We start from the raw sequence: 17,150 nt of genomic DNA on the forward strand, positions 1-17,150 counted from the left end.
GAGATCCGTGAGCGCGCGCCCGCCGACTTCCGGGGGTAGCCGGAAGCCCCGCCCACTAACTTCCGGGGGCGGAGAGCGGCGGGCGCGCACAGTGACCGGGGAGCTCCCGCCCCCCTCCCTCGAACGCCGCACGTGGAGTGCGGCCAGAGCCCCGCGGGCGGCCACGGTCCCCGCTGTATGGGGAGGTCCGGAGTTCCGCGCGCCCGCCGACTTCCGGGGGTAGCAGAAGCCCCGCCCACTAACTTCCGGGGGCGGAGAGCGGCGGGCGCGCACAGTTACCGGGGACCTCCCGCCCCCCTCCTTGCATTTCCTCGCCGAAGTGGGGCCGGAAGCCGCCCCCTATCTCCCGGAGTGCGAGTGCCCCGGCGAGTAACGCCGCACGCCCCGTGGAAGAGACGCAAGGTGGGACATTACCGGTGGGTAAGTGCAACCCCGTTGCGAGTGCCGCACTAGTAGTCAAGGAAGGGGTTATCCTCCTCCTCCTACCCTACCTTGCAATATGTCTGGCAAAGGGAAAGCTCACTCTTTCCTATACGCTGTTTGCGTTTCCTGTGGGGTCAGGCTGCCTAAAGCGCAGCCGGGTAAATTTTGTGAAGCCTGCGAGTCGGAGCGAGCCCAGGAGCCCCCCACTGTTGCAGAGCCCAGAGGTCAGGACCCTCCAGAATGGGCGGTGTCTTTATCACACTCTATGATGTCCCTTACAAGGGCAATTGAGTCTCTCCAAGGCCCAGGCAGGGACAAGGATGGAGGTCTGCCAGCGGAAGACAGCTCGTCCACGTCTCAGGACCCTCCGACCGTTAGAGGCCGCTCCAGCACCAGACAAGCTCATAGCAAGAGAGCTTGTTCCCCGTCGGCCGGACCCTCTGGGGCTTCGGCGGCAGGTATTAGGGTATCTCGTTCCCCGTCGCCGAGCTCAGGAAGCGAGCAGGATGAGGGCGAGGAGGAGGAGGAGGAGGCCTGGAATCCAGAAAGCCTGGGATACCAAGACTCGGTGGACAGCCTCATTGAGGCAGTCAACCAGACATTAGAGATCGAGGACGATGTGTCCACGGCCTCAGGTCACAAGGTCTCCTTCAAAAAGACCAGGCGACCGCATAGAAGGTTTGCCACGCATCCGGAGTTCGAGGAGCTAGTTCAGAAACATAGGGAACACCCGGATAAGCGTTTTGCAATGCAAAAAGCGCTGCAAGCTAAGTATCCGTTTCCTCCTGAACTCCATAAGGGATGGGTGGAGTCGCCAGTAGTGGACCCACTGGTATCACGTTTAGCGTCCAGATCGCTATTGTCGATACCCAGCGGTTCTTCTATCAAGGACCCAACTGATCGCCTTATAGAGGGGCTTGCCCGCTCGGTGTATGAGGCAGCGGGGTCGGCCCTAGCCCCCTCCTTTGCGGCTACTTGGGTGGCTAAGGCCATGGTTTCATGGGCGGACGCTCTGCAGAATGCCCTCCAAAACAGAGATCTGCCTGCGGAGGTCTTGGAGGTGACAAATCGGATCTTAGGGGCAAGTGATTTTCTCGTCAGCGCCTCTCTGGACGCGGCCGAGTGTTCTGCGGTGGCAGCAGCAAATGCGATCGCCGTTAGGCGAGCATTATGGCTGAGATTGTGGAAAGCGGATTCTATCTCCAAAAAGTCCTTGACCTCATTGCCTTTTCAGGGCAATCGGTTGTTCGGTGAGAAGCTTGATAAGCTTATCTCAGAAGCCACAGGGGGGAGGAGTAGTTTCCTCCCGCAGCAGAGGACTTGGCCAGCATTCAGGCAGACACAGAGGCGTTTTCGGCCCTTTCGTTACCCCTGGAGGGGGACTTCGGCCAGAGCATCCACCTCCGCAAATGATGGTCAGATTAGGGAAAGGCAAACCTCTTACAGAGCCAATCCGCTGGGTAGAGGCCGAGGCCATTTGCCCAGAACAAGGGGGGCCAGATCCCAAAAGCCTCCAGCAAAAATGACTCGAGGCGCTTCGTACCTACGGACGACAGAGTGGGCGGACGCCTACTAAGGTTCAGCCACGTTTGGGTCGCAGTGGCACGCGACGCTTGGGTGGCAGAATTGATATCGTCCGGGTACAAGATAGAGTTTCTCGCACTCCCGCCACGGCGATTCTTCCGTTCCCGGCTTTCCGGAACAGAATCGCAGGCGGAGGGTTTGTTACAGGCCATAATGACGCTACAGCGCAACGGGGTCATTGTCCCAGTGCCGAAAAGCGAAGAGACACAAGGTTTTTACTCCAACCTGTTTTCGGTCCCCAAAAAGGACGGGACAGTAAGGCCAGTATTAGATCTAAAAATCCTGAACAAATTCATCAGAGTCAGGCGGTTCCGGATGGAATCCCTCCGTTCGGTCATTGCAGCCATGGATCCAGGGGAGTTCCTGGCCTCGATCGACGTGCAGGATGCATATCTGCACATTCCGATTTTTCCTCCACACCAGAGGTTCCTGCGTTTTGCGATCGGAGGGCGACATTTTCAATTTGTTGCTCTGCCCTTCGGTCTGGCCACTGCTCCCAGAGTCTTTACGAAGATAATGGCGGTGGTTATGGCCATCCTGCATGCTCGGGGCATAACGGTACTACCTTACCTGGACGACCTTTTGGTAAAGGGGCCGTCGTTTCAGGCGTGCCAGGAGAATGTCAGTATCACGCTGGATACCCTGGTGCGTCTAGGCTGGTTGATCAATCGGAACAAGTCGTCTTTGGTTCCAGCCCAGAGAATCGTATTCCTAGGCATGGTTTTCAACACCTCCCGGGGGCTGGTGATCCTCCCTCAGGACAAGGCGCGAAAGATCAAACGGGGTACGGAACCTTCTACAGCCAGGCTCCAGATCCATCCGGTACGGCATGAGTGTGTTGGGCAGAATGGTGGCGGCGATGGAGGCAATCCCGTTTGCCCAGTTCCATCTCCGTCCGCTTCAGCATGCGCTCTTGTCAGCATGGGACAGAAGGCTGCTATCCCTCAGTTATCGGTGCAATTTGTCTCCGCTGGTCCGACGATCACTCCGATGGTGGACTCGCGACTCGTCTCTGGTCCAGGGGAAACCCTTTCCCCCGGAACAGTGGTTGGTGGTGACGACCGATGCAAGCCTGCAAGGTTGGGGAGCAGTTTTCCAGAGTCACACAGCCCAGGGGCGGTGGTCCATTCAGGAGATAATTCTCCCGATCAACATTCTGGAGATACGGGCAATACGATTGGCCCTGCGACATTTTCAGTGTTTCCTGAGACACCGGCCGGTGCGCATTCAGTCGGACAATGCTACAGCAGTAGCATATGTCAACCATCAGGGGGGCACGCGCAGCCATGCGCGAGGTTGGGCTGGTACTGCGTTGGGCCGAAAAGAACCACGTGGTAATTTCAGCGGTGCACATTCCGGGAGTCGAAAACTGGGCGGCAGATTTTCTCAGCCGACAGGGGGTCGCGGCAGGGGAATGGTCCCTGCACCCCGAGGTTTTTCAACAGATCTGCCAACGGTGGGGGACACCAGACGTGGACCTTATGGCATCCAGAGAGAACGCCAAAGTACAAAGGTTCGTCGCTCGATCCCTCGACCCGCAGGCGATCGCAGCAGACGCTCTGGTGCTTCCATGGAGCCAGTTTCGTCTCCCGTACTTGTTCCCCCCGCTACCTCTGCTTCCAAGGGTCATCAGAAAGTTAAGGAGAGAGAAGGTTCCAGCAATTCTTCTAGCTCCAGACTGGCCTCGGAGGGCCTGGTATGCAGATCTGGTTCAGCTAGTGGTGGACGTACCCTGGCGTCTACCAGATCGGCCGGACTTGCTGTCCCAGGGGCCGATCTACCATCCGAACTTAGGGGCCCTGTGTTTGACGGCGTGGCCATTGAATCTTGGCTGTTCACACAGGCAGGATTCAGGCGCGATGTGGTGGCCACGATGGTGAGTGCCCGAAAGCCTTCCTCGGCGAAGGTATATCATCGGACTTGGGAAGTTTTTTTCCGTTGGTGTAGGGATCGCGGAGTGGCTCCTCTGGTTTTTTCAATCCCCAACGTACTGGCTTTTTTGCAGGCAGGGCTGGACGCAGGATTGGCTCCGAGTTCGCTCAGGACGCAAATCTCGGCCCTGTCGGTCCTTTTTCAACGAAAGGTCGCTTCGGTCTGGCAGGTTAAGACGTTTATGCAGGGGGTCGCACGTTTAGTACCCCCCTATAAGGCGCCGACGGAATCATGGGACCTGAACTTGGTGCTCAGGGCCCTTCAGGAGCCCCCCTTCGAACCCTTACAAGAAGTCTCCTTACCTTACCTGTCCAGGAAGGTCGTTTTTCTGGTAGCTATTACGTCTATTAGGCGGGTTTCGGAATTGGCGGCTTTATCTTGTAAACCGCCGTTCTTGACTTTTTATAAGGATAAGGTAGTTTTAAGGCCAGCTCCTCCCTTCTTGCCGAAGGTTGTCTCTGCATTCCATATCAACGAAGACATTGTCTTACCCTCGTTTTGCCCGGCACCGGTGCACAGGGTAGAAAAGGCTTTGCACACACTGGATCTGGTAAGAGCTCTTAGGAGGTATGTGACAAGGACAGCATCTTTCCGCCGGACAGACTCTCTATTCGTGATCCCAGAAGGGCGGCGGAAGGGGCTTGCTGCGTCCAAAGCGACTTTGGCCAGATGGGTTCGCCTGACGATTCAAGAATCTTATGAAATCAGTGGCACGCCGGTTCCGGCAGGGATCAAGGCACACTCGGCTCGAGCAGTGGGTGCCTCATGGGCACTGCGACACCAAGCTTCAGCGGAACAGGTGTGCAAAGCAGCTACCTGGTCCAGTTTGCATACGTTTGTCAAACATTATAACGTACATACCCAGGCATCCTCGGATGCAAGCCTGGGAAGAAAGATTCTCCAGGCAGCAGTTGCGCACCTCTAATCAGGGGCGCAAAATAGCATGGATTGGGTGAGCTAAGATCCCGCCCAGGGACTGCTTTAGAACGTCCCACAGTCTCTGTGTCCCCCAATGAGACGAAGGAGAAACATGGATTTTTGTGAGTACTCACCGTAAAATCCTTTTCTCCGAGACGCTCATTGGGGGACACAGCACCCACCCTACTAGCCAGTTGGCTTTTGCTTATTTTAAGTTATAAAAATCCTTATGTAAGGATCAGGGTGGTCCCTTTTCCAGAAGTATAATTTCTTGCCTGAGTTTAAGGCGCGTTCTCCTACTGCTTATGCACTAAACTGAGTTGCGCCCGGTCTGGGGGCGAGGGTGTATGCGGCGGAGGAGGAGCTAACTCTTTTTTTTGTATACTTAGTGTCAGCCTCCAGACGGCAGAAGCACACACCCACAGTCTCTGTGTCCCCCAATGAGCGTCTCGGAGAAAAGGATTTTACGGTGAGTACTCACAAAAATCCATGTTTTCTGCACATGAATCTGGATGCAGCCATCTTGCCTGAGCTGATGTTAACAGCATTTTGAGATGTAATTTGTGGCAGCCTCATAGATAATCGAAAACCATTGTTTTGAGCTTACATATAGACGTTATGGTAGATCTACCAGTAGAATTTTCTGTCATCTGTGCAGAGGTCATTGTGCAGGGAGGGTGTGGAGGTGAGCTGTGACACCACTTATGGAAATGGCAGATCTTGTGCTATCTACTGGTTCTGTGTGTGTATGTATGCGTGATATTATTGAGATTCTTTCTTGGCTTTTCGCCTAAACCGTATAAGTGTAGTGCTGATAGCATCATATTGGCCAGCACTACACTTACGCCTTTTAGCTGTAGTAAAATTTTGGTTTATTGCCACATCTTTGTTTTTACATGATTGGGGAAAGTCATGCAAGAATCTCAAGAATTTTTGTTGTGGTTTTTGGAACATTGGCATGTCACACACAGCTCCCCCATAGTGAAACATTGAGTTTGCTATAAGCTGCAGTCACTGTGACTACCAAAAGTGACTGCGTAGCCCAAGACTGTAACCTGCTGTCTGACATGGAAAATACTAGTGCAGCACGAGAACCATATAGGCAGCATTGAGAATGATTTTACAAATGGAACATCATTGCAGATGGTGGTTATTGGTTTACCTGCATGCCCCTTTGTCTACCAATGTCCCAGTCCTGAAAAATCCCAGAACACTGGTCGAAAACATACAGATCACCGACATCCTATATCGTAATGACGTGCAGGGGACAGATGTTTCCAGACAGACGGATCGCCCCGTGTTTCCAGTGATCAGGTTTCCTCCTCCTGTTACCCGTCGGCTGCATAACTCACGTTTTATTCTCCGGACTCATTTCTTAATTGTCTTCAGTGGACAAAAGCCTATTGCAGACGTTGCAGGGTTAATAATTAATGATGACTCTTTAGTTAAAATTTTAATAAATTGGAAAGAGTGGGAGCGAACCTTAATAATAATGTTTTGTTTGGTTTTTTTCTTGTCCTGTCTTGCTGCAGCTGGAGTTTACAATGCAAGAAGCGGTGAAGTGTCTCCATGCCCTAGAAGAGTACTGCTCCTCTAAGGAGGACTACAGCAAGCTCTGCCTTCTGCTCACTCTGCCCAGGCTCACTAACCACGCAGAGTTTAAGGACTGGAATCCCAGCACAGCTCGGGTGCACTGCTTCGAGGAGTCCTGTGCCATGGTAGCCGAATTTATTCCTGCTGATCGGAAGCTAAGCGAGGCGGGCTTCAAGGCCAGTAATAACCGCTTATTCCAGCTCATCATGAAGGGCCTGCTGTATGAGTGTTGTGTGGAGTTCTGCCAGAGTAAGGCCACGGGAGAGGAGATTACAGAAAGCGAGGTCTTACTTGGCATAGACCTTCTTTGTGGTAACGGATGTGACGATCTTGACTTGAGTCTCTTGTCCTGGCTTCAGAATCTGCCTCCCAGTGTGTTTTCTTGTGCCTTTGAACAGAAGACACTGAACATTCATGTGGACAAGCTGATGAAGCCCAGTAAAGCTGGCTATGCCGACCTTCTCACACCTCTCATCAGCAAACTGTCCCCCTACCCTTCCTCTCCCATGAGACGGCCGCAGTCTGCTGACGCATACATGTCGCGCTCGCTGAACCCAGCCTTGGATGGTCTCACGTGTGGGCTGAGTGGCCATGAAAAAAGAACAGTTGAGCCTGGAAATAAAACCTCACCGATGTCTCATTCATTTGCTAACTTCCATTACCCCGGGGTGCAGAACCTCAGCCGTAGCCTAATGTTGGAGAGCTCGGACTGTCACAGTATCTACGAAGAGTCTTCTGAGAGGTATTTGTATGAAAGTGCTGTGAGTTTGGTGTATCAGTGGCCAACTGCAGGCAGCATGTATACCACCAGTAAATCACATACAGACACATTCTCATCCAATTTCTTTGACGTGGAAAGAAACATTTACAGAACTGTACATGTGAACTGCAAAGTGAATCAGCATTATGATCAATAGGAAAAGTCTTTTCAAATGTTGTGTTTTTTTTTCCTTCCTAAAAAAGACTATTTTGGGGGCGTTTTCTGGCGTGCATCTGCTCTAAAAAATTTTTCCATCTGCGCATAGCCTAAAGGTTAATTTACACTGCGTATTGCATCAGTGGTGTGATGATTGTGATTCTACAGGAATGATAAGAGCATTTTCAGGAGCTGAGAGAGGAGAGCAGGAGAGTACCTAACTGCTGTATAGAAATCATTTGGCTGGAGAGAGCTGACTGGATGTTAGGAGTTAACTCCCATCCTGGAATGTAACTACTGCGCTCACTCAGTCAGGCTCTGGTGGCCGAGCTCCTTGGAAACGAGCTGTATGCCATGTTCGATAAAAGCGCTCACAGTAGGTGAATGAAAGCTGACCGAAAAAACACTGGATATATGAACACAGCCATGTATGTTTGACTCTGAAACGTTTTTGAGTTGAAAACATACTTTTTATAGCCGCCTGGGACGGAGACCGCACTATAGACTAGTTGGACAGAAAGGTCCAGCTGGCTTCTCCCCACCTGCTGTTCAGGATTGACATTTCTCTGCCTACATGTATGTATAGGGAGAGACCTGTGAGTCATTCACAGTGGGCAGGAAGAAGCTGCCGGGCACCTGCCTATTGAGTCATCTACAACGCAGTCTCTGTCCCCAGGGTCCAAAAATGTAAGAAAACTTGTAATTTACATGCAATAATAAATGATCCAGTGAAACATTATTACATGTACTCTAGTATATGGCAATATGTGTCCTGCTCATGTGAGAGCTGCTGGTCACTCGTGCTCCGTCCCTCCCCGGCTGCTGGATCCTCACTGTGTTGATGGAGTCGTGATCCGGCGCTCCCTGCACCGCAGCCCATGCTCATCACTATTAAGAAAACACCTAGGAGTAAATTATTTGTGTGGAGGCTTTTGCTTGCTGGAATCTATATTTACAACTACCAGAGGGGAAAGAACGCGAACTTGGTGGTGATCGGACACTAGACGCAATACAAAGGGTTTTGGGTTTGTAGCCAGAAAGCACAGAAATGGCTGACAGGCCGCTGCCTTTCTGCACACGTACTAATGCAGTCATTATCTGCTTAGGGAGGCAAAAAGAAAAACAAAAAAGATGGAAAGTTGTGTCTTAGGGGCTGGCAGTGCGAAGTAGTTTTAGAACCGGATTTAGTGGCCTCTTGGGATTTTTCCAGCAGTTTATTTTCAGGATAACTTGCGTTAAAAAATCCCTTAAATCTTTCTGCACGGTGGTGCGTTCAGTCAGAATTCGCATTTGTGATATCCATCAGGACGTGTAGTGGATACTGTGATTCATCTTATTGTTCCAGCAGAAGTGAAACTCCTCAGGAGAAAGACATCCCAGGCAGTAGTGAGACCCTGTGCCATAACATCAGCCCCGAGAACGATCTCCAGACGGCGGCATCGGATGAGGGGCCAGGGAAACCAGAGAGGAATGAGGTAATGTTTCCCTGCAGAGTGATTTCATAGCTTTTTCCATGGCCTGAAGGCTGCTTCTATGAGTTGGTGTAGGAAACTCTGGCACGGCATGTGTGCAGCCAGAGAACGTACATGTGCCCACTCGGATGGGCTTAGGGCATGATGTCGGCTCTTTAAGAGACACAGAGGGCTAGAGAGGATCTCCAGGAGGGGAACATACGATTCCTGGCCTCTTCTGCCACTCGTGTGTCAGGGATCACTGGATTAAATATGAGCATCAATTACAAATGTAAAAAATACATTGCTTTCCTTCATATTTATCAAAATGGTCACCACCACATAAAGTGCCATGAAAAAGTATTCCTGCTCGTCAACTTTTCCACATTTTTTTCAAGTTATACAACAAACTTAAATGCATTGTATTTGTATTTTATGTGATATCCCAACACTAAGTAGCAAGTATTTGTGAAGTGTAAATGAAATGATTCATGGTTTTTTTTTTTTTACCCCTTAATGACTGTCAATACGCCTTTTTAACAGCAGCAGTTAAGGATACTTATGCCTCAGCACTTCTTTTTAACAGCGCTGAGAAATAAGTGTATAGCGCCCCCAGAGTCGGAATTTCTCTGGAGTCTCGGCTAACGGGGGTGTCCCTACAACCTCCCGTGAAGTTCCCCAGGCCTCCGGCATCTTATTCCAGAAGAAAATGGCGAGCGCGTGTGCCGGCAACAAAAGGACATTTTTCCTATTGGTTCATTTTGATCACTGTGATAGGGTCTATCACAGTGATCAAAATAAAAAAAAATAGTAAATCAAATTCCCCTTTATCACCCCCTTAGCTAGGTAAAAATAATAAAATGAAAAAAAAAAAATATTTCCTGGGCTGGGCTAAAGTGGGCTGGGCTATAGTGTGCTGTGAGTTGGGGTTGGAGTTAAATTGGGAGGGTTCCACTCTTTAGGTACATCAGGGGGTCTCCAAACGTAACATGGTGCCACCATTGATTCCAGCCGATTTTGTGTTCAAAAAGTCAAATGGTTCTCCCTTCCTTCTGAGCCATGCACCCAAACAGTGGCTTTCCCCCAAATACGGGGTATTGGTGTACTCATGAGAAATTGCACAACAAATGTTTTGGTCCATTTTCTCCTGATACCCTTTGTTAAAAAAAAAAAAAAAAAAAAAAAAAGTTCAAAAGTAAATTTTTTGTTAAAGAAAAATGTTCATTTTTTTCCCCTTCACATTGCTTTAGTTCTCGTGAAGCTCCTGAAGGGTTAATAAATTTCTTGAATGTGGTTTTGAACACCTTAAGGGGGTGCAGTTTTTAGATTGGTGTCACTTTTGGGTATTTTCTGTTATACTGACCCCCTAAACTTAAACTTGCTTCAAATGTGAGGTGGTCCCTAAAAAAAAATGGTTTTGTAAATTTTGTTGGAAAACTGAGAAATCGCTGGTCAACTTTTAACCCTTATAACGTCCTAAAAAAAAAATTTGTTTCCAAAATTGTGCTGATGTAAAGTAAACATGTGGGAAATGTTATTTATTACCATAACTATTTTATGCGTTATGACTCTGATTTAAGGGTACAAAAATTAAAAGTTTGGAAATTGCTAAATTTTCAAAATTTTTGCCAAATTTCCTTTTTTTCATGAATAGCAAGTTATATAGAAGAAATTTCTCTATCGCTTCATTGGGGGACACAGGAACCATGGGTGTGTGTTGCTGCCACTAGGAAGCTGACACTATGCATAAAAAAGTTAGCTCCTCCTCTGCAGTATACACCCCACCGACAGGCACTAGGTTAATCAGTTTTAGCTTAGTGTCAGTAAGAGGTGGACACCGGTCTTTCTCTAGACCCATATCTACCTCCGTTTTCAGCGTTTTCCAGTAACATCTCTTCTTTTCCAGTTGGATCTTCTCCCCTACCTCTGGAGGGATACAGTGTGAACAGTCACAACTGTAACTGTACTCACACGTAGAGACTGAGTACGGTGTGTACTGCCACCCCGTATCCTCATATGTCTAGTCGGCAGTACCCCAATCCCTAACACGGAGGAGTGTTTAGGTGATCCAGATTCAGTCCTGGCCCCCATCTCCTACCCACTCGCCCAACAGAGCCTGTTGGTTTTAGGAGGTGTGAACGTCCCACAATACAGGAATTTGGTACGTTTGACATTTCCTGGATGGAGCGGTACACTTTTTTTTTCTCCCCCCCCCCCCTCTTCCCCAGGCTCCTTCCAGAGGTGATGAGGAGAAGTTCCACTTAAAGGTAATCTGTCACCCCATTTTTGGCCTATAAGCTGCGGCCACAGCCATCAGGGGCTTATCTACAGCATTCTGTAATTGAAACAAGCAAGCAAGAAACAAGCTTGAAACAAGCAAGAGGATACCATCACTGATCCCAATATCTGGTATTGTTGGTAAATTGGGTGCCTGCAGGAAGAGCTCCATTTAGACCATTAATAAAAGAATTTAGTTTAGCAGTGAGTACATTAGGATTCTTTTGCAGGGGATGCCATATGAGACCTCAGCCGCCTCCGCTGTATCCGTAAAAAACAGAGGAGCCCCCGTGTACGACCCAGAGCCATGCCGGATAGATCATTGAGTATATAACATTTCTCTCTCTGAGCTGCTTCTTTATTTCGATAAATTGCGCCCGCTGTTTCTGACATTCCATGGAAAAATCCGGGAAGATCGAGATCACGGCGTTGTTGAACTTGATAGGACTTTTTGCCGTGCAAGACGCAGAATAGTGTCTGTCTTTACAGTTGAGGAGACGTGCCAGGAAAGGTCTAGGTGGGGCTCCCGGAGGAAGTGGTTTTGTAGGAACCCTATGAACCCTTTCAACGGCGAACATTGGAGAGATTCCATCTCCCAAAGAAGTCTTAAGCCAACCTTCCAGAAATTGCACCGGATATTGACCTGAGCGTTCCGGCAGACCAATGATACGGATATTATTCCATTCTATTCTTCAGGCCGTCTGCTTTCTGCCTCCTGGCGTTCATAGAACCTGCCGCTTTTGTTAACTTGGCCTCCATAGGTGCTATGGTGTCCTCCTCCTGGGATACTCTTGTCTCCACTTCTGTAATGCGTCCCCTCATAGTTTGCATATCCTGTCGATGTCGTCCCACCTCAGTGTATAAGTCCTCTTATTTTCTCAGTCAGGGATGTCCTAGTCAAGGAGATGGCCTGCATCAACTGTTCGGACGCCTGTTTGAGGGTCAGTTCTTCCTGCTCAGATTCCTCTCCTCCCCCAGATGGACGATTTTTACGTTGAGCTTGAGAGGGATTGTTTCTAAGAGATCGTACACTTTCAGAGGGATCGAGTCTGGCAAACTCTAGTCCTGAGGCCCTTAGGAGTTCTCCATTTGAACCTCTCCGAGAGGTCTCTGTCCTTTCTGTCTTGGAAGGTGGCATTTCTTGTGGCCATCATCTCCATTAGGCGCGTCTCGGAATTGGCAGCTCTTTCCTGTCATCCTGCTTTCTTGATTCTTCACCAGGACGAGGTGGTTATGCAGCCTCTACCTTCCCTCCTCCCTTCCTTCCTTCCCAAGTTGGTGTCCGCCTTTCACCTACATGAGGATATTGTCCTCCCTTCCTTCTGTCCTGCTCCGACTCATCCTCTGGTACGTTCACTGAACAGGTTAGACCTGGTCAGGGAGGTGCAGGACTATCTGGCTAGGACCGCCCCCTTTAGGAAGACAGACTCTCTTTTTGTCATTCCAGAAGATGCGCAAAGAGTCCTGCTGGCTTTCAAGGCTACGATTGCTCACTGGATCAGAACTGCAATTTTGGAGGCTTACCCGGGTCAAGGAAAGAGTGCCTCCCACAGGGATTAAAGCTCACTCTCCCTGGGCAGTGGGCAGTACACCGTAGGGCATCCGCCCTGCAACTTTGCAAAGCAGCAACCTGGTCTTCCATTCACACGTTCGCCAAATTTTATAGGGTCCGTACCTACGCTTTGGCGGACGCCAACCTAAGTAGAAAGATCTTGCAGGCGGCAGTGGTGCGTTCTCTGACCTGAACTGAGTTTTCTTCTGTTCCCTCCCTAGGGACTGCTTTGGGACGTCCCATGATTCCTGTGTCCCCCAATGAAGCGATAGAGAAAACAGGATTTTTGGTTGCTTACCATAAAATCTGTCTCTCTGAGCCTTCTTTGGGGGACACAGCACCCTCCCATGTTTATCAGCTGTTTTTTACTGTGCTATATTGTTACAGTTTGAGTTGTCTGTTTTTTTTTTGTTTCTCTCTATCTTGTTGTTTCTTCTACTGCTTTCTCACTAACTGATTAACCTAGTGCCAGTCGGTGGGGTGTATACTGCAGAGGAGGAGCTAACTTTTTTTAGTGCATAGTGTCAGCCTCCTAGTGTCAGTAGCATACACCCATGGTTCCTGTGTCCCCCAATGAAGGCTCCGAGAAACCTCCTGGATACCAATACAGTTGAAAGCAATAATGGAGGAAGGAGCAACAGCTGATGCTCCCTCTCCCATCATTCCCCTCTTCGTCTCACCAGTGCGGCACAATGAGTTCATTACAACGCTCGTGCTGTGCTAAGTTGTGCAAAGAATCAGAAGACACCATGAAGAGACTGGAGCAGTGGAGGAACGAGGAGAGATGAGTATTTTTTAATGTTTTTTTTAATGTGGGGTCCATTATAAAGTATGGCGCACTATGTGGGGTTATTATATGGTATTGGGCACTTTTTGTGGCCATTATACTGTATGGCAGATTATGTGGGGCTTTTATATGTTATGGAGCACTTTTTGTGGCCATTATACTGTGTGAAGGACTATATGGGGCCATTGTACCGTAATGGAGGGCTATATTTGGGATTACAATTGGAGAATCATACTGCGATGGGGGGTCACCATACTTTGCCGGGACATTGAGAGAGGATGGTACAGTAGGGTCATTATACTATGCGTGCGGAGGAATCCACTGCGGGGGGGTATCTTGCTATGTTTGGGGGGTAGTTTTGTTGGCATCATACTTTATTATCCGTATTATTCTGGGTTTTTTATCCTTTGTTATTATTTAAACGGAATCTGTCGCCTCAATTTGGTGTGGTATGTAAATGAGTTGTGTCCGGTCCGATGGGCGGTGTTTTGGCTCCTTCACCCCTCGTTGGCCGCTGTACGCAATCTTCCTGAGAATTTCCGTAGTTGTCGTCCAGATTATGCGCGTGCGCATTGCAATATCCAATCACGCGTGCGCAGTATGCTTTGCCCAACTGTGGGCAAAGCTGAAAAGCATAAGTGCGTATGCACCGGTGAACTATGTCCCGGAAGTATTTTGCTGCCATATCTGGGACACAGTTCACCGGCACATGCGCACTAATGCTTTTCGGCTTTGCCCGCAATTGGGCAAAGCATACTGCGCACGCGCGATTGGATATTGCAATGCGCGTAATCTGGACGACAACTACGGAAATTTCCAGAAAGATTGCGTACAGCGGCCGAGGAAGGGTGGCGGGAAGGAGCCAAAACACAACAAGTGTTAGTTTTCCACCACACATAGTGTTTTGTATTTATCCCAAAAAGTTTTACTTAGATCTCATCTGACCAGAGCACCTTCTTCCACATGCTACCCTACATGGCTTTTTACAAATTGCAAACGGGACTTGTTATGGCTTGCTTTCAAAAATGGGTTTATTCTCGACAGTCTTCAATAAATGTCCGAATTGTAGAGTAAATGACTAATAGTTGTCCTGTGCGCAGATTCTGAGCTGTGGATCTGTGCAGCTCCTCCATAGTGACCATGGGCCTCTTGGCTTCTTTAATTAGTGCTCTCTTTGCTTGGGATGTCACTTTAGGTGGATGGCCATGTTTTGGTAGGTTTGCAGTTTTGCTATACTCCTTCTATTTTTGAGAAACTGGGTCTGAGCAGAAAAAGTAAATTAATGTGCATGCAAAATGTAATTGCATATGAACACATGACCTTTACACAGAGAAAAACAAAAACAAAACACAAAACAAATATCCTGGAATAAAAAAGTAAAAAAAATATATATATTGCAAAAATTGCATGAAGGTAGTAATAATAGTAATAAGGGTATTTAGTTAACATAATTTTGATCAAAATAATGTAGAAGCCATCCCGCCACGTCACGGCAACCCTTGTGGGACAGTCCTAACTTTTGTATTTAAAACCTTTCCACTTGTCAAGTGACGTAAATGTGAACAAGAACAGAGCGACTGAGCCACCAGTAATAGTATAGGCCAGACAGGATGGATTTTCCAACTCAGAAACAGGGCGGTCACACCCTTATATGCACAGAATGCACAATGAAGCAATTGAGAAACTGGGTCTGAGCAGAAAAAGTAAATTAATGTGCATGCAAAATGTAATTGCATATGAACACATGACCTTTACACAGAGAAAAACAAAAACAAAACAAATATCCTGGAATAAAAAAGTAAAAAAAATATATATATTGCAAAAATTGCATGAAGGTAGTAATAATAGTAATAAGGGTATTTAGTTAACATAATTTTGATCAAAATAATGTAGAAGCCATCCCGCCACATCACGGCAACCCTTGTGGGACAGTCCTAACTTTTGTATTTAAAACCTTTCCACTTGTCAAGTGACGTAAATGTGAACAAGAACAGAGCGACTGAGCCACCAGTAATAGTATAGGCCAGACAGGATGGATTTTCCAACTCAGAAACAGGGCGGTCACACCCTTATATGCACAGAATGCACAATGAAACAATTGAGAAACTGGGTCTGAGCAGAAAAAGTAAATTAATGTGCATGCAAAATGTAATTGCATATGAACACATGACCTTTACACAGAGAAAAACAAAAACAAAACAAATATCCTGGAATAAAAAAGTAAAAAAAATATATATATTGCAAAAATTGCATGAAGGTAGTAATAATAGTAATAAGGGTATTTAGTTAACATAATTTTGTTCAAAATAATGTAGAAGCCATCCCGCCACGTCACGGCAACCCTTGTGGGACAGTCCTAACTTTTGTATTTAAAACCTTTCCACTTGTCAAGTGACGTAAATGTGAACAAGGACAGAGCGACTGAGCCACCAGTAATAGTATAGGCCAGACAGGATGGATTTTCCAACTCAGAAACAGGGCGGTCACACCCTTATATGCACAGAATGCACAATGAAACAATTGTGAAACTGGGTCTGAGCAGAAAAAGTAAATTAATGTGCATGCAAAATGTAATTGCATATGAACACATGACCTTTACACAGAGAAAAACAAAACACAAAACAAATATCCTGGAATAAAAAAGTAAAAAAAATATATATATTGCAAAAATTGCATGAAGGTAGTAATAATAGTAATAAGGGTATTTAGTTAACATAATTTTGTTCAAAATAATGTAGAAGCCATCCCGCCACGTCACGGCAACCCTTGTGGGACAGTCCTAACTTTTGTATTTAAAACCTTTCCACTTGTCAAGTGACGTAAATGTGAACAAGGACAGAGCGACTGAGCCACCAGTAATAGTATAGGCCAGACAGGATGGATTTTCCAACTCAGAAACAGGGCGGTCACACCCTTATATGCACAGAATGCACAATGAAACAATTGAGAAACTGGGTCTGAGCAGAAAAAGTAAATTAATGTGCATGCAAAATGTAATTGCATATGAACACATGACCTTTACACAGAGAAAAACAAAAACAAAACACAAAACAAATATCCTGGAATAAAAAAGTAAAAAAAATATATATATTGCAAAAATTGCATGAAGGTAGTAATAATAGTAATAATAGTAATAATTTTGATCAAAATAATCCATCCTGTCTGGCCTATACTATTACTGGTGGCTCAGTCGCTCTGTCCTTGTTCACATTTACGTCACTTGACAAGTGGAAAGGTTTTAAATACAAAAGTTAGGACTGTCCCACAAGGGTTGCCGTGACGTGGCGGGATGGCTTCTACATTATTTTGATCAAAATTATGTTAACTAAATACCCTTATTACTATTATTACTACCTTCATGCAATTTTTGCAATATATATATTTTTTTTACTTTTTTATTCCAGGATATTTGTTTTGTGTCCTTCTATTTTTGGTTGATAGATTGAACAGTGGTCGATGAGATGAACAGAGCTTGGGCTATTTTTTTTTTTATTATTTACAGTGGGGAAAAAAAGTATTTAGTCAGTCAGCAATAGTGCAAGTTCCACCACTTAAAAAGATGAGAGGCGTCTGTAATTTACATCATAGGTAGACCTCAACTATGGGAGACAAACTGAGGAAAAAAAAATCCAGAAAATCACATTGTCTGTTTTTTTTTTCATTTTATTTGCATATTATGGTGGAAAATAAGTATTTGGTCAGAAACAAGCAATCAAG

At 47.1% G+C, this 17,150-nt stretch overlaps 1 protein-coding gene across 2 annotated transcripts in view; it reads left to right on the forward strand.

Annotated features, from left to right (window-relative positions):
- WDR47 (WD repeat domain 47) overlaps positions 1-17,150 on the forward strand; it is an 84,804-nt gene that overhangs the window by 28,454 nt on the left and 39,200 nt on the right. The window contains exons 5-6 of one of the 2 annotated variants that reach the window (XM_073582850.1): positions 6,390-7,192; positions 8,712-8,841. In XM_073582850.1, the coding sequence (XP_073438951.1) occupies positions 6,390-7,192; positions 8,712-8,841 (933 nt within the window). The remainder of the gene's footprint in view (positions 1-6,389; positions 7,193-8,711; positions 8,842-17,150) is intronic. The other variant, XM_073582851.1, reaches the window with a different exon arrangement.

This window comes from Dendrobates tinctorius, unplaced genomic scaffold (assembly GCF_039654945.1).
Source record: "Dendrobates tinctorius isolate UK_male_01 unplaced genomic scaffold, ASM3965494v1 ptg000074l, whole genome shotgun sequence".
NCBI lineage: Eukaryota > Metazoa > Chordata > Amphibia > Anura > Dendrobatidae > Dendrobates > Dendrobates tinctorius.